The sequence below is a fragment of the Nannospalax galili genome, unplaced genomic scaffold (genome assembly GCF_000622305.1).
Source record: "Nannospalax galili isolate Female #2095 unplaced genomic scaffold, S.galili_v1.0 scaffold1554, whole genome shotgun sequence".
NCBI lineage: Eukaryota > Metazoa > Chordata > Mammalia > Rodentia > Spalacidae > Nannospalax > Nannospalax galili.
The window spans coordinates 31,192-49,466 of NW_008333898.1; the positions used below are offsets into that span (position 1 = coordinate 31,192).

General features: G+C 42.4%; 1 protein-coding gene across 4 annotated transcripts in view; it reads left to right on the forward strand.

Annotated features, from left to right (window-relative positions):
* Positions 1 to 17,979, forward strand: part of Upf3a (UPF3A regulator of nonsense mediated mRNA decay) — a 29,977-nt gene extending 11,998 nt beyond the window's left edge. For 2 of the 4 annotated variants that reach the window (XM_029561509.1, XM_008828892.3), the window contains exons 8-9: positions 6,162 to 6,313; positions 7,873 to 8,430. In XM_029561509.1, the coding sequence (XP_029417369.1) occupies positions 6,162 to 6,313; positions 7,873 to 8,173 (453 nt within the window). In that variant the 3' untranslated portion in view covers positions 8,174 to 8,430. Of the gene's footprint in view, positions 1 to 6,161; positions 6,314 to 7,872; positions 8,431 to 17,072 lie in introns of those variants that run through there. The other 2 variants (XM_008828893.3, XM_029561510.1) reach the window with 2 other exon arrangements.
* The last annotated feature ends 296 nt before the right edge of the window (positions 17,980 to 18,275 follow it).

The following is an 18,275-nucleotide window of genomic DNA, read 5'->3' on the forward strand; positions in this document are numbered from 1 at the left end:
TGGTGTGGTTCACACATTTGATTACAGCTCCTGGTGCTTCGCTTTATATTGTCAGTTTCATCAAAGGACTTAACAGATTTGTGTGTGTGTGTGTGTGTGTGTGTGTGTGTGCGCCTGTGAATTTGTTGGGTAAGTGTGGGTGTATGTGCCATTGTGCATATGTGGAGGTCAAAACACAAAATTATGGAGTCAGTTCTCTCCTTCCACCTTTACAAGGATCCCACTCAGGTTTCTGGGTTTACACATGGAGTGCTTTAACCCACCAAGCTAGCCTATAAGTGACTTAATTGGATGTATTTTTACTGTGATATAAAATACATCCACTTTTATGAGTGAGGACTAAATTTTGAGAAGTGTGCCTTCTACTATTACACAAAGTGCTTAAATTTCAGAAAACAAGCCACACAGAGACCTGGGGAAAGGACTAAGTATAGATATCAAATTAAATACATCATTGCAATATACTAATTGTTTCAAGAAAAAAAAAAAATGGGGGCTGGAGAAATGGCTCAGTGATTAAGAGCTCTGGCCGCTCTTGCAGAGGACACAGGTTCAGTTCCCAGCACCTACATGGTGGCTAACAACCATCTGAGACTCCAGTTCCAAGGGAGTCTGATGCCCTCTCCTGGCCTCCATGGACATTATACACTTTCATACATACAGTCATGACACACACATAAATAAAAATAAATAAAAAATTTAAAAGACTTTAGGGACTTGGGAAAAAAAAGAAAAAAATATTTGAAAACTGTAACCTGTTTTCAAAGTCAGCAATATAACACAACCGTGAAAAAAGTGATTTTTTTTCTTCTTACAAAAGTAATCCTTGTTTGTTCTGTAAAAACTAGAACCCATAGCTGAAAAACAATCACCTGTTCTACACTGAGAGAGATCTTGTCCACATAGTGTTGCAGAGTCCTTGGATGGTTTCTGTGTGCACCTAGCTATATCCCATATTGGCTACTTTTGTATAGTTGTGACTAAATACTTGAGATAAAAAAAGGAAAGAAGGATTTATTTGGGGTTATAGTCTCAGATTCCAGTACTCCGTGGCTTCACTGATTCTGGGCCCATGGTAAAGCACAGCCTCATGGCAGTAGGAGCATGTGGCTGAGGCAGTTCACCTCATGATGAACAGGAAGTAGATAAGAAATACAAGATACAGCCTCCAAGGACATACCCCTAGTGACCACCTTCATCTAGCTAGGCTCCATCTTGTTTTCACAACTTCCCAAAATGGTACAACCAACTGAGGACCAGTTGTGACATGTGAATCTTGGGAAGCATTTAACATTGTAACATTCTGCTCCTGGCCTTCAGTGACTCAAGGCCATCTCATTAGGCAAAATGCATTTAGTTCATCTCCAAGAATCTCCAAATTTTTAACGGTTCCTGTATTGTCCAAAAATCCAAATTCATAGTTATATCTAAGACTCAAGGCAAATGCTTAGTTTCTGAAAAATAAATTATGTACTTTCAATATACAATAGTTGGGACTGGAGAGATGGCTCAGTGGTTAAGAGCACTGGTTGTTCTTGCAGAAGACCTGGGTTTGAATCCTAGCACCCACATGACAGCTAACAACCATTTGTAACTCCAGTTCCAGGGGATCTGACACCCTCTTCTCTCCTCCATTGACACTGTACAACACATGGGTACGTTTAACACACATGCAGGCATTAAATAAAAATAAATAAATCAAAAATTTTTTAATATATACACCAGTACAGAGGGGCCAGCAAGATGGTTCAGTGGATTGGAGGCACTTTAATGCACAAGCCTGGCAACCTGTGTTTGATTCCCAGGAGCCACATAAAGGTGGTGTTGCAGGCCTAGAACAGAGATGAACAGGACCCCCAAAGGCTAAAACATGGAACAGTTTATTGTCCAGTACAGTGACCTGAGAGATATTTCTCTAAAGCAGGGCCCTGAACAAAGGAAAGCTGAGCCTTTTTACCCCACGGACAGTTCATCTTTTTTCCCCATATATCCTGATTGGGTGTTCTGTGCTATAAGGTCATGACAGGTAGAACTGTGTAAGTGTACACAGGCACAGACCATGCTGCATTTGTTTTTCTTTGTTCTCCTGGGCAAGTTCCTGACGTGTTTCCCCCCTTTGATGTTCTCACTCTCCTTAGGGTCAGAGAGCATCATCTTGGTTTAGGAGTTGTAGATGAGAAAACAAACATATAATGTGAAAAATTACAATTGACATGTTAAGAAACTAATAACATCTGATCTGGGTGCCTTTAGTCCCAGCACTCAGGAGGCAGAGGCAGGCAGATCTCAGTGAGTTCAGGGCCAGCCTGGTCTACATAGTGAGTCCAGGCCAGCTGGGGCTACAGGGAGACCCTGTCTCAAAAAAGAACAAATAATAATAATAATAATAATAATAACATCAAGGTATCATACATTAGTAATATTAGATTGATATTTGTATTATTGACCATTAGAATGCAGTGTTTTTTAAATCTACAGTTACTTGGTTTTTAGTTTTAAATTTATTTGCAGCTCTCTTGGGGACTCTCATAGAGTCACCATGGACATTAAAGGACCCAGATAATGATATCTTCACCCTGGGATTCCCTTCACTACAAGGAGGATACTTTGAAGGCCAGGGTAAAGAATATATTCAGTTAAACCAGTGTACAGGTCTGATACCAGTCAGGTGGTAGATTTGAGTAAAGCTTCCCTACCCACAGTGCCATCGGATATTGGTTTGAGAGACAGAGTACAGATAATTGTTATTTGCCCCTTCATTATTTGAGGCATTCAGGACATGGGCTTAGGCTTTACAGTCCCCCATAGAGCTAGAGAATCCATTTCCCTGTCTTGTGAGACATTAGGAGTGATTTGCCCTCCTTGCTGAGGTTCCCATGGCCTGGGCTGGCCTGTATAGCTGGGAACAGGAGCAACAGACTCTGGCAGGCCTTCTTTTCCCATGAATCCTTATAACAGGGCTAGCATGCAATTTACTCTGAGGTCTGTTCTAGTCAAGAGAAAGGGTACTCTTGAGCCTGGGGATGTCCGCCACACAAGCATAACAGTTACTCTTGTTGAATGTGTATACTATAAATTTAACCCATTTTTCCCCATGTGTTTAATTTGGGAGTGGGGAGGGTAATTTAGACTAGAGAGAGAGTTTCTCCCCAATGATAAAATCTGAGAAATAGAAGAAAAGTTTACATTTCAGAGTTATCACATTACTAAAATGACCTTGAAGTAAAGAAATGCTCCCTGCAAACAAAAAAAGGCAGACAGAGGCACATACTGAGGCAAAGATGTTTACGTGTTAACCTTACAATGACAGTTTTAGATAACAGGAGACATTAAAAGAACTGCTTTGGGGGTATTTTGCCCAGTGTTTGAAAATGTAGCCATGGCAGCTTTCCGATATGCTTGGGGGTGTGGTTTGTTCCCAGGAAGCAAGCCAGTAGGGAACATGATTCTGTCCCCATTTGTAAATAAGAAATTAAAATTCTGAGAGATCTCTGGAGGAACACCTGATCTTCCTAGAGTTTCCCAGTCCAATATCCACAGAGGTGGCTCCAGCTCCTGATGGCAGCAAATGTTGTGACCCAGTTGCTCTGTGGGGATCAGTTTCCAGAGAGGGACTGATTTCGTGCCTACCCACATCTGAGATACAGGTCCCTGACTGTTTCACTTGTACTCCAGATGTTTCTGATGTCTGCATTCCTAAAGATACATTAATTCCCTTTTAACCCTATTTGTAAACTGACAGATCGGCAGGGGAAGTACCTCCTATTCAGAGTGCTCTAAACTAAATAGATCTCTCCTCCCGGGCAGAGAGGGGAACCCCAGTGCATCTCACACAACAGCCTGAACAACTGACTAGCTAGCAGGAAGGTACTGGCCTCTGGGCCAGACAGGATTTTTAAAAGTTCCAGTTAGCCAAAGCAGACAGAGGAGGTGTACAATACCCAAGTTGAAACAGCAAGGGTAGAGGTTCCTTTAATGTTGAGTCCCCCTTGTTCTTGTGTTCATTTCCTAATCTGTTGGTGCGCACTGAACATCTTGAGCTAGATAGGAATAAAGCATGAGAAGCACATATGTGACTTTTTCTTTGAAGGAGGGTTATCAGGCTACCTGAGTTAGAAAAGACACAATTTATCATATGTAATCCTGGATTGACTACTAACTTGTAATCTAGAGAATAAGGAGCGCAGAACATAACAGCATACCTAATAGAACCTGGAAAGAGTTGTCAGAAGGCTTAAAGGAGGCTCGGGTGGAAAGGATTCTGTTTGTCTCTGGATGTTATAGCTGCCTGTTTGGCAGTAGCTGGTCTAGCATTTGGAAGTCTATCTTTTGGGTCAGGGTTGTTTTATTTACTTATTTTTTTACTTTGTAGTCCTAGGAATTGAATCCAGAGCCTTATACATACTAGGCAAGTACTGAGCCACACCCACAGGCTGCATGAACTCCTAACCATCTTCCTGCGTCACCTTCTTGAGTGCTGGGATTGTGGGCATTAACCTCCACACACAGCTTCAGAATAATTATCCATTAACCAAACAGCATTCTAGTGCTTTTTTAGCCTGCATCTCCAAACTTCTCCAAATTCCTCCCACAAATAAATTTCAAACAAGTATAGAGCAGATGGTCGGTTATAGCAGCAATGCAGCAATCCCATGTTCTGGTTCCTTTTTTTTTTTTTTTTTTTTTTTTTTTTTTTTTTTTATTTATGTGGCCAAGGCCAAAATACCTGAGAGGGGAAGAGGATTTATTTTGCCTCATAGCTTCAGAGATTTCATTCCATTGATTCTGGGCCTGTAACCTGGCAGAACATCAGGATGTGGGTGACTGAAGCTGTTCACCTCAATACAGACAGGAAATAGAGGAAAGAGACAGGGCAAGCTATAGTTTCCAAGGACCTGTCCTCCTAAGGTTTGTGTAACCTTCCAAAATAACACCAGGAGCTAGAGACCAAGCATTTAACATACAAACTTTGGGTAACATTTTATACTCAAGCTGTAACAATGACTGTGAAAGATTGTCTTGCATAGTGACTTTTGTAAAAGGCACTTTAATGTTGGCACAAGGACAAAAATCACCTAACATGTTTCTCAGAATTTGGCTCCATTATTAATGCTCTGTGGTGTGTGTGTGTGTGTACATACTCACATGTAAATCAAAATTGGATCATAGTGCACATTCTGTTTTATAGTGTTCTTTTATTTGTTATTTTGGACATCATTATTTTAACAATCCTACATAATTTTTCATTACAAGGATTTCATTGATAATGTATATACTGAACCCAGAACAGTTGGTTTTGGACCTGCAACAATTTTTTTTAATGTTTATTTTATGTATATGAGTGTTTCCTACATGTATGTAAGTGCACCACATGTGTACACTGCCCACAGAGGCCAGAAGAGGGCGTCAGAACCCCTAAAACTGGAGTTACAGCTGTTAGCCACCATGTGGGTGCTGGGAATTGAACCCAGGTCCTCTGGAAGAAAAGCAAGTGTTCTTAACAGCTAAGCCATCTCTTGAGCCCAGTTTGGGTTTTGGGGACAGGGTCTCACAAAGCTCAGACTGGCCTCCAACTGGCTATGTAGCTAAGGATGACTTTGAAATACTGATGTTCCTGCCTCCACCCATCCCCCAAGTACTATTACAGTCATACCTACGGCACTAGTTTTCCTAAAAGATGTTTTCAGCAGGCCTTTCACCAGCCAGCCGCTCTGCCTTGAATGGGCTCTTCACCTCCACCCCATCTTTACTTTAGGCTTCTATTACTTACTGGCTACTTGCCCTCAGATTTTACCTTAAATATGTTTTCAGAGAGGATCTTGAATCAGAGGACTGTAGTGTTTTCACATGTGGTTCTTTATGGAGCCTTCATAACAATCCAAGGAAGGTGTACCGTTTTCATAAATGTACAGAAGAGAATAGACTTAAGTTATCCAAAATCATACAATAAGTAGCCGTTAAAATTTACTCGTCTTTCTATAAATCTAGATCTTCTACAAGAAAAGCAAGTGTTCTTAACCACTGAGCCATCCCTCCAGCCCCCTGGACCTGTAACAATTCTTTTGCTATTCAAACATTTGGGCTCAATTTTGGTACATATTTTTAATTGTCTAGCCACTTCTTTTATAATATGCTCTTCTAATAACATTACATTTTCTCAGCTTCTTAAGAAACTAGAAAAGGGAGAAGAACCAACCACAGAGAAAACAAAAGAAAGAGGTGAGGAGGTTGGTACTGGAGATGAAAAGCAGGAAACCTGTGTGACTTTGAAAGCCAGACCCCTGAAAAGCCTGCTGGAGACAGCCGGAGAGAAGTGAGCATGCTCTTATTCCTATCACCGCCCCACAGAATGGAGTCCTAGCATCAGTACCAGTGTATACACTCACATTGTCCTTGGATTCTGAGCATTTTGCCAGAATATGCTAGCATGTGCTTGTTTTCTGTTGGCCATGCCAGGAGCTTAGTAAACATGAGGTCTGCAGTCTCAAGGCTCTTTTCAATCAGGGAAGTTTCCTCTGTTACCTCCTGAACTGTTGCCTCTCGGTCCTCTCCCTTTTCCTCCCTGAGACTTCCTTCCTGGACTTACCTTCCTGCATGTCTGTCTCCAGGATCTGCCTTCCCACTCTTTCTTCCTGTATAATTTTTATCTGTTTATTGTTTTCCTCCCTGTTTTGAGATTTCCCACCCATTTTTCTTCCTGATCTTAGTATAGTTGATCTGTAATTAAATTTCAGTTATCTACAACTACAGATTTCTACGTCTCATCTTTCAGGGTTGGTCCGTTTTGTTTTGTGGTAGGAGCAATAGACCTCAAGTGTAACACTGTCCTTAGTTCTGTCTTCTGTTGGTTTTTCCCTTTTTTTTAAGGTTGGTTTTTTTAAATATTATTTTTATTCTGTGTGTATGTGTGTGAGTGCACCCATATCATGCAGAAGAGGATGTCAGATTCCCCTGGAACTGGAGCTAAGGACAGTTGTTAGCATGTGTGTGCTGGGAATCAAACCCGGGTCCTCTGCGAGAGCAACCAATGTTCTTAACCACTGAGCCATCTCTCCAGCACCTTTGCCACTTTGTTTTCCTCTGCCTGCTCCTGTCATGGCTCTGTGGAAGGAGCTTAGCCATGAAGCAAGCATACATGGCCCCTCGCTCTCACCACCCTATCTGCCTCATACAGCCAGCCTTGCCCAACACAACTTCTGCCACTTGTCACATTATCAACTCCAATCTTTACCACTGTGGTTTGTATTATGGTAGTCTAGTATCATTATTTATGGCACAGTAGTACCCTGTTACTATCTTTTGGCATGGAGTCCTCACTGTCCCCATGCCACCCATATGAATAAGCCACAGAGAGTATGGGAGCTTGTGCCCGTGGCTCAAGCGGGCAAAGACTTCAAGAACCAAATGAACCAAGCAGCCATTTGATTGTTCGCTATTCATTTAACATTTTGATATGCATAAATTAACCCATCTGGCATTACTAAACTTCAGTTAATTTGGCTGTGCTTAAAACAGAAATAAAACTGTCAGGGCTGCATCATAGTAGATAAGTGTATGGTCACCTAGGAATGCTCTAGTTTAGCTCTAAAATGGAGATTCCATTTACTTTGGAGAATTATTGAGAATTGGGGCAAATATGTATAAAATACCTTACTTAGCATAGCATTATTATGTATTTGTCATTCAAGTCTACTGGGAGATTTTTTTTGTTATTCATCTTTTCAGTGCTTTTTGTTGGGTACTTGCTGTGAACCCATTGCTCTGTACTGAAGCAATGGGTTTAGTTCTTATATTCCTCATTCAGAGTCTAGAAGGAAGATAGGTAATCAACAAACCATTTACATGCAGTTAATCATTTGTATTGACTCACAGGTTACAGGATGGCAGTGATAAAGAGCAAAGGGACAAAAGATTTCAAGAGAATGAATCTGAAACACCAAGATGTCACCCAGATGGTTGCACAAAGCACAGCATTCACTCTGGGTTTGCCAGGTTTTCCAGAAGGAATGAAGGCAAGCCAAAGTGGGGGAAGGGATCTACTCAAGATAGAGGGAAGAAGGGGAGCCAGGATGGGGGAGTCGCTGTGGAGATGGCAGAGAGAAAGAGTGGGGAGCAGAAGGAGGGTGGCAGCATGGGACTCAGAAAGGAGCACCTGGGAAACAAGGTTCTGTAGTCCATCGGGCCTACTCCCTGTCTGCACCAAGAATACATGGCTGATTTTTTCCAAACAGAAACTCTTTTATTAAGCCAGAAGAGAAAAATCTGCCTAGTGTGTATAGGTCCAAGGTTGTGCTCCACCTGTGTTATAGGTCACACACCCATGTGGCCTTACTCTGAAAGTCAGTGTCCCCTAGAGCATTCTTGCTCACCTTGTGTACAGTGAACTTAGAAATAAATACAGAATAAAACCTACCATCACCTCTGAAAGAAGTAAGTTGCTTTTTACCAGGGAAAAAAATTGTCTAGCACAGAACTAAAACCTTTACATCATTTATTTGGGAATAACATTGTGAAGTACATCCTTAAGATGGTAAGGAAAACAGCATCATATGGAACTTTCTTTGATGATGTTTGCTATAGTCACATGGATTATGAATCAGTTCTGGTCAGGCATGAATACAGCGATGGGGTTCCTTTGAGCTCAGTGAAGAACTGGGTTTTTTAAAATGTTTATTTTATTTTATGTATAAGAGTGTATTGACTGCATGTGTATATGTGTACCTGTGTCATGCATTGCCCTCAGGGGTCAGAAGAAGGCATTCGATCCCCTGGAACTGAAGTTACAGACAGTTGTTAGCTGCCATGTGGATGCTGGAAATTGAACTCAAGTCCTCTGAAAGAGTGCTCTTAACAACTGAGCCATCTCTCCAGCCCCCAAGAGCTGTTTTTTCAGAAGTATGAAGTTCACTTTTGTTGGTTACATTTTCCCAGAGGAGCACTAAGGGTGGTACTAGTACTGGATCTAGGTCTAGACTGTTCACCACTTGAAAGCCAATATTTAGGAGCCAAGAGTTGAGAGGGAAAAGAATCAGATTTTTGAGGGCTAGCATGTTGGATGGGGGATCATCCTCAAAACCCTGTCGTAGGGAACTCCGGGAAAAATCTTCTGTCGGGAGGGGAGAGGCAGTGAAGTAGTGGGCAGGAGGCTCCTGCTGAGTGCGGTCTTTGTCATCTAATGCCATCTTTCTCTTGATTTTTTGCCCCCTGGCCAGAACATCTCAGTCAAACTTGATCTCCTGAACTAGTGTATATATATATATTCTCTTTAGACAGGTATATTACTTCACTGCAAATTAAGCTGCATCAAAATTTACATGTTTTGTATTAGTTGTTATATGGAATTGAAGATCTAGGAGGGTCCTTACATGTTCTGTTGTTCTCTGAAGGTAACCAGTTGTTCTGGATTCTGAAAATATATATAAAGAAAGAGTATTTTATCAGTTAACATCTTAATCAATTAATTGTGGCTTTTCTAGAATTTAGGAGGGCAAGCAAAGGGAAGGCACTCTGCCAAAGGACACCTCCCCTGGAGCGGCCAGTGTTCAGTGACACCTCACTCCTAGGGCCAGCCTTAATAGATGTGCTCATCAGGCCTAGCAGTTAATGTCCTGCCTCTGTGATTTGGGCATTTTAAGAATATGAATAAATGGAACATGCTGTATGTACTTTTGAGACTGACTCTCTGCACCTCTCAGTTCCTTCAGACCACTCAAAGTGCTGTGCACTGGTGATAGCCATGATTTTGTATGTATATTTACTTACTGTCTTTGTTTCTTGGTGATACCCATTTTGAATGTTTCCGGGAAAGGCCAGGTGACCTAGAAGAGGTGATTCACAACCTTTTTAGTGCCCCAGAGACTCCTGTGGTCACTGTAACGCAGGGGACACTGAGCATAGCCATGGTCTGTTTGAGAGGTGTGTTTACCTGACATTTCCCCTTTCAGCTGCCTCTGAGTAACAGGGTGTGTTTGGGGCATTCGGGTAACTTAGGCGTGATTCACCAGGACTGCATGCTGACCCTGATGTGTTGTTGAGAGACTGGACATAGTCCCTGCTTTCCCATGAGGCCAGGCAGTTGTGCTTTTTAGAAGGCTCAGACTATTTTCCATATATATATGCAAATGTCACCTTTGGGAGAATGAAGCTGGCCATATTGGCTCCAGTGCCCTCTCCCTACCTCAGGCTTTTTCCATTTTTACTGATTGGCCAGTAGAAACAAACTGAACCTCTGGAAGGACCTGCCCATAAAGCTGTTCTTGTGAGGTGGATACTGGGCAGGAAGCATCCTCTGATGATGTCGACTCTCCAGAAACAGGGTCTATCTCCCTCTGCTACTCCTTCAGAGCTGGCTGGCCTGCCCCAGAGATGTGCACTGTCCCAGGGTTGCTGTGATCTTGCCTTCAGAGACTTTATGCTTCTGACTGGTATGTCTTTGTGCCCTGAAGCAGTTAATTTTCAGGTGTTTTTTTGAGCCACATCTCTATTTATTCTATACCTCCGTTTGGTAACATGATGGGTTAGTACTCTCTGGCAAGGACAATTCGAGTTCCCCACTGCCAGGCACAAGATAGGAATACAGTTATCTCCATTCTATGAGCCCTCCCCCATCAGAATCCACAGGTGTTCAAGTCCCATACATACAACAGCATAGTGTTTGTACAGAACCAACACACATCTTCTCAGCTACTTTCAGTCTCTGAATTAATTATTCAAGGTAAATGCTATGTTAATAGCTATTTAATATGCTGTTATTATGTATTTTTAGGGAACAGTGATGAGAAAAAAAATATTTGTTCACTGCAGACATAATTTTTCCCAGATACTTTTTATCTGCAGTTGATTGAATCTATGGATGTGGAAACCTGCAGGTACAGAGGGAAGATTGTCACTCCCATAGAAATTATTTATTACATACACCAGTAGCTGAGTTCTCTAATATAAAAAAGCATCTCTGGGTGCCTACCTTGTTGGTTGCTAGCCTTAGGTTCACCTTAAGGCCTAAAGAGGCTACCTTGAGTTTTGTACCATGTCCCTTTTTGTGAGTTGCCCCCACAGTGTTCTCAAGTGGTGATATTTTCCCAGACCAACTTTATTTTCAAATTATTTTAAATATAGTATACTACCCATTACCCCAAAACTTTGTCCCAGAAATGAGTAAAATGTTAAGGAGTGGAGTGAGTTATCCTGAATATGATCATTTCACTGGAAATTACAGATGTTTTTAAGGGGATGCTCCAAGTGTTCATTGCAACCATGGGACTATAAAGAGATGGCCTCCTGTTTTGTTTTTTAGTAGTTCCTTAGCAAAGTGTTCTAACATTTTCTGTCATTTCTTGTTTTAGATTCTGGTCTTTTGTTTTGGTTCCTTGATGGTATCAATAATTTTTTTTTCAAATATTTTATTTATTTTTATGTGTATGTGTGTATTGCCTGCATGTAGGTAAGTGCACCCGTGTTGTGTAATGCCCGCAGAGGACAGAAAGAAGAGGCTGTCAGATCCCCTGGAACTGGAGTTATGGACAGTTGTTAGCTGCCATGTGGGTGCTGGGATTATTTATCATCTTTGAAAATAGGTTTTCACTTGCTGACATGATGCATAATAGTTCCCACTGAGCAGCCTGTCCATACTTCATAAGCCCAGCAGCAGTGGGGTGCCTCTGATAGAGGAGGCAGTTCTTGAATTTGTGGACTCTCAGGCTCTTAGTAGCCAGACAGTGTTCCCAGTATCCCAGAGAGGGACTTTTTCCTGAGAATAGAAACTTGGCCCCCAGAAGCCATGCCAGATGTGGGCAGTGGGCTGACCCCAGTTGCTACCTGTATCTCACTGTGTGACCTGACCACACTCCTGAGGTGGGTACATTCTGCAGAAAACCCAAGATGGAAAGACCATGACTTTTTCCATGTCACAATGGTTTGTCTCTGTCACTGAATTCTCATGTTGGCATCTGTTTTAACTGACAGACAGACATGGCATTTACTTTGCCTTCTAAGATAGGGTGTGCTTATTATGCCTAAGTACTTTGCTTCCTGTTCTTCCTATTTTTAAAACTAAGGTCATGTCGGAGATTAAAGTGGGAATTAAGTACTTCATCTATTTGATCTGTGTTAATAGATTAGTTACAAAAAATTGAAAGAAAAGTTTATTTTCACAACAGTATTCCAGAGTCAAAGCTTTTTTTTTTTTTTTTCCTCTTCTCAAACATTATCTTAAATAATTCATCTGTAATTGCTTTAGTTCAGTCTTAGATGTAGGTAAGGTCTAATGGTAGTGACCGTTACAGAAAATTAACATTATGTTTTCATTTAAGCTCAAAAATGCTGTCTGCCTTCTCATGGTCAGTGACTGCCGGACTGCATTTTGGTGGAAAGCTAGCAGCTTCTTATATAGCATTACCCCATCTTCTTAGTATCAGAAAGCGTTTTTCTTGTAAGATTGTGAATTTCTCCCAGAACTCTTCACTGTTACACATCTAAAAAGAAAGATAACCATGTAAGTACATTGCATCACAAAAGGGACATCTTGAGATGTCTTGGTTGATTTAAAATCAGTGCCATCCACCCACTGGAGGAATGGCATTGTCAGTGATGGTAACATTTTAGTCATTTTAAATAACAGTCGTGTGGAAAAAGCTACCATGGCCTATTTGACACCCCTCCCGGCCTCTGCAGGCATTGCACACACGTGGCAGCTTCTTGCCCACCTCCCCCCTCCATGCTGGGTTTTGTCTAACTTGAGCATGTGCAGGCCTATGTGTGCATGCCGTCAGTGCCGTGGGTTCATATGCGTAACTGCCCTTTTGTGTCTGGAAAACAGAGTTTCCTTGGCCTTGTATTATCCACCACCTCTGTCTCTTACAGTCCCTTCCCCTCTCCCTTCTGAAATGATTCCTGAGTCTAGGGAGGAGAGGAGAGGATACAGGTATCCTGGTTAGGTCTGAGAACTCTGTAGTCTCTTATTCTCTGCACTTTGACCAGTTGTGTGTCTATGTTAATCGCCATCTACCTTCCCTTGTGAGAGTTAAGAGATGTACTAATCTGTGAGCATAATAATAAGTCATTAGGAGTCAGTTTAATACTGTGACTATTTAGGAGTGGAGGAAGAGTTGTTGTCTCCCCAGGGCCTGTGACCTGTCTAGCCAGAAGTCCCTGGCCCTGATAACAGTGTCAGGTTAGGAACTTCATCCTGTGAAGCAGGCCTTAAATCCAATCAGAAAGTGGGAATACCGTTCTTGCCACTACTGCACCAGTGGGCATATCTTGCCAGGCCCTAACTGCTGGTATTTGTAGGGCATCTGGGCAGATGGTAGAAGCCATATTATTTGAAGTCAGGCCTTTCTTAGGATGAATTGTTCCCTTTTCCCCAGATTCATATCTGGAAGTCCTTATCCAGTATGGCCACATTGGTGTAAGAAAGTAATTCACATCATATAAGGTTAGGGCAATAGACTTTGGTCTGACTGGTTCATGTCATTAAAAGAGATCAGAGCAGGCCTCTCTGCTTGTAAGGACACAATAAGAAGGCCTTGTGTGGCAGCCAGATTGGCTGACCCCAGGGCTTGGGGGTTCCAGCCCTAGAAGTATGTCCTCCAAACTACTCTATAGGTGGAATGTTTTGGCAGTGTGAGTAGACCAGAGCAGGCCTGTCTCAGGAAGCTGGAGGACTGTGGTGGGTATTGTTGAGAAAGAACTGATGCTGGAGTCAGAAATCCAAAACTGACCTTCCTAGATTTATCCCCTTTATTCCTTTGGACTATTTCTCGCAGTATTCAAACAGATACAGTAGCGTTGTATCATAAAGAAAATAGTTATATCCATCAGAGCATAAAATGGGAATGTTCTTGAGCCAGCATCAGAACTGCCAGCCCTTCATACTATACAGACCTGCATACACAGGGAAACATTGCCTCCCTAGGAAGGAGGACAGGGACTGGTAATTCCACAGTAAGGAATGTGGACATGAAAATGCCACATGCATGATGAAATTCAGAGTGTAGAGTAAGCTTGAGTAAGTCCGTGCCTTGAAAGATGTCTAGACACAGATGAAGGCTTGTGTACATACAGTGTCTGGGAAGATGTGCGGCACTTAGTGATCATTCACCGCAGCTGCTTACAGATCCTGGGCCTGGAGCAGAGCTGCTACTTTTCCTTACAGTTTAAGTTTATTTTCTCAAATCTTGCCATGAACTCCTGCAGCGTGTGCACACTTCTGCTGCCCTCTTCTTCCACTGTTTCTCTTCCCCTTCCTGTCTTCCCTGCTCTGAAGATGGTCTCATCCCTGAGGCTGCTCCCCTGTTCACCTCCCAGCAGCATCCAACAGCAACTTCCTTGTTATAGCACTGTTTTTCCTGGATGGCTCCACACCTTCCTATGGCCTGTGCCCGTATCTCCAATTATGTTCTCAGCACCCATGTACCTTTTGACCTCTGCATCTGAATATCAACTTGTCTACTTGGATGTCTTACAGATGCCTGAAGGTTACATGTGTTCCCTGAAAATTCCCAACTTTCTCATTTTAGAGATTGGTGTGTCACTCCTTCATATGTGTGAGCAAGTCTGGTGACCCCATGGCTGACATTGCCTGAGCCTGCCACCTTCCCTGTGCACTTTTCCTGCTACAGCTGCAGCAGGGCAGGAGTCATAGCCAAGTGGGGGTCTTCGTGTCCCATCCCCCAAATTTTGCCTCCTGTATTATATTTTGCTATGACAAAAGCAGCTTCAGAGAGGAAGGGTTTATTTTGTAAGCTGGATAGCTTTAGTATCAACTTGACACATCTGGGTTGAAGGTGCCTCAATTGGGGAATTGCCTCCATTGGACTGGCCATGTCCATGGGGCATCTTCTTGGTACAGCCCACTGTGGGTGGTACCACCCCTGAGCAGGTGGGCCTGTGTTGCATAAGAAAGCAGGCTGAGCAGGGGCTGGGGAGCAAGCCAGTAAGCAGTGTTCCTCTGTGGCCTGTGCTCCAGCTCCTGCCTCCAGATTCCTGCCCTGAGTTCCTACCTTGGGCTCCCTGATGAATTGTGACCTGGGAGATGTAAGCTGAATAAACCCTTTCCTCCCCAATTTAGTATTGGTCAGCATGTTTTGTCACAGCAATGGAGAAACAAGCTAGAACATTTTGCCTCATAGTTCCAGGGAGGGGAAGTCATGGGGTCAAGCTCTTGAGGTAGCTGCTCACATTGCATCCAGTCAGGAAACATGATGCTGGTGCTCAGCTGCTTTCTCCTTTTTATGTAGTCCTGGACCCCAGTGTGTGGGATGGTGCCACCCACATTCAGGGTGGGGCTTCCCACTTCAGTTAACCTAATCAAGATACTCCCCCACAGGCTTGTCTCAAGTGATTCTAGCTCCTGTCAAGTGGATAATTAATATTTATTAACTATCACCTCGTCTCAACATAGGGCCCAGCATTCAGGCCAGAAGGCCACAGACTCTTCCCATTTAGCCTCAGAAGTCTTCTCTGTCTTAGGTTTAAGTTGATTGTCCCTCCATAACAGCTTTACTTCCTTATGTGGGATGCTGTGTTTGCATAGCCTACCCTGGAGATGAGTAAACTCTATGACGGTAAGGACTGAGTTTGACCTCTGATGTAAGCATTCTGTTATCATATAGTACCTGGTGCCTGGGAAATGGTAATATCTGCTGGGTGGTGCAGGGAATGACCAAAAAGAAACAGTATCTTCCTGAGCATAAATAAGATCTGTAAACTAATACTTATCTTACAAATAATGTGTTTGGTTTTTCACTGGAACTTCTCTCCAGCTGGATGTTTGTAGTTACATAATTTGAAACCACTTAAACTTCATTGAATTTTTGTGTGGGGGGATGGTGGGTGGAGAAAGGGTCTCATGTATCCCTGGCTGGCTTCAAACTTGAATGTAGACAAAGAAGTCATTGAACTAATTAATCCTCCTGCCTCTATCTCCTAACACTGGGATTATAGATGTGCACCACCACATTTGGCACAGTGATTTTTTTTAATTCAAGCTTTTAGGAAAAATATTGGCAAGAAACACACCAAAACTTAACAGCAGTTGGAGTGAATAAGGTGATTTTAGTTCCTTATTTCTCTGTGTATTTTCTTCCAATTATTAAACAAATACAAATAAAAGATAAGGACATTATTTGTTTTTCTAAGTGGATTCACAGCCTAATCATTACCAGCTAAATGCAAATGTCTTGAGATAGCAAACCAAATGAGGAATTTGAGACATAGTCATTCTCCGCAGTTCTCTGCTATTTAACAAACATAGATGTTGAAAGACACTGGAAAATCTACATTTTAAGTTCCTGTGTAATTTATTTCTTCTCTCTCCGTTCCCTCTCTTTCCAGTTCACTAGAAGTGCAGTATAACAGACTTTTTGTTTCTACAATTAGCTTTGCTTCTAATCCTCTTTGACATTATGCTTTACAGATGACCAAGGATTTTTGTTGTTGTTTTAGGGTTTGTTTGGTTTTTTTTTTTTTTTTTTTTTTTTTTCTCTCCCTGTAGTCCGAGTCTCACTATACAGCCCTGGCTGTAACTCAAGAAGATCTGCCTGTCTCTGCCTCCTAAGTGCTGGGACTAATGATGACCACTACCACCCCTGGTACTTTTTTCCCTTTTAAATTTTTAGTAGAACAACACTATGATTCTCTCTACTTAAGCTAATTTTTCTTCTCAAGATAACCATAGGTTATCCTAGGTTAACAACAACAAAACTACTGGCATTATATGAAGTTAAGATTTACTTGTTTGTTCTTTTTTTAGTTTTCGTTTTGTTTTTTGTTTTGGTTTTTTGGTCTTTTTTGAGACAGGGTCCCCTTGCAGCCCCAACTGACCTGGAACTCACTATGTAGACCAGGCAGGCCTTGAACTCACAGAGATCCACCTGCCTCTGCCTCCCAAGTGCTGGGACTACAGGTGTGCGCCACCACACCTGGCTTAGTTATATTTTTGATGCTAGAGTTGAACCCAGATCCATCATACGTGTTAAACACAGGCTTCAACGCTGAGCTACATCCCTGCCCTTTCTCGTAACATTCAACAAGAAAAAATATTTTAAGGACTTACCTTTTGGAATTTCTTGCAGGTTTTTGACAGCTGTCCAACATCATCCAAATCAAGAAGAGAAAATATCCGTGCGATTATGTGGTCAGGCATCCGAACCAACAAGTCAAATTTTCCCTGACACAGATTCAAAGAATAATCCAATACTTCTTTACCAAATACTTTCTCTATTTGCCCTAAATATCAGAGATGGATAGCAAGCAGACACTGGATTATGACAGGCAAGCATGTAGCTCGGCTTGCTCACAAAAGCTATTCCGAATTGTCTTTAAAATAAGGCCATATTCCCACTGAAGACTGGTCACTGAAAACCCTCAGTGATGTAAATGATAATCTGTTCCTTCTTTGAAGCTCTTTACTATGCCTGATAGCAGGTCTTTGAAAACTTGGCTCTCCACCTGAATTTCCTTTCTTCATTCTTAATGGGTACTTTTCTTGGACACCGAGCACATAGGTGAGAGCTTAGGCCTCGTGTCACAAGGCCATACTTTTCACCACAATGGAACTGAAAAGTGGTTCCCGTGGGTAAAGCACTTGTTCTGTGAACATGAGGTTCAGAATTCTGATCCCTAGCGCTCCAGGTGGGCATGACAGCCCAGTCTTTACCAAGGGGTTGGGGAGTAGAACACACGGAATCCATGGATCAAGCTGGTCCAGAGGTGGGTGTAGGACCTCTATCCATCTAGAGAGCTTCTATGTGTGATCAAAGAGACATGAAGGGACTCGCCTAGGTGGAGCCAGCAATGTGGGTAGAGATTCAGGAGTGGACAGAGCTTGGGTCCCCAGTAGGGGTGGCTTTATTTTGTTTTAATGTGCTACAGAACCTTTACTGGAGCAAGACAAGTATCTACTGCCTTGTAATTCTTAAAGTGGGATTTTCTGGCAGCACACACCTTTAATCTCAGCACTTGGGAGGCAGAGGCAGGTGGATCTCTCTGAGTTCAAGGCCAGCCTGGTCTACATAGTAAGTTCCAGGACAGCTGGGGCTACAGGGAGACCCTGTCTCAAAAAGACAAAAAAAAAAAAAAAGAAAAAAAATGGGATTTTCCACCCAGCAGGAGCTCTGCATGCCTCATGTAAACTTTAGATTGTTTAGCCCTGCCTCCAAACTCCTGCATCAGATGTTCTCAACATGGAGTCCCTGCCCTTTTCCTCAAGAGCACAGTGATATCTGTAGAGGCCTTGTACACTGCCCCAAGTTGTTGAAAACCAGTAGGCCAAGCCA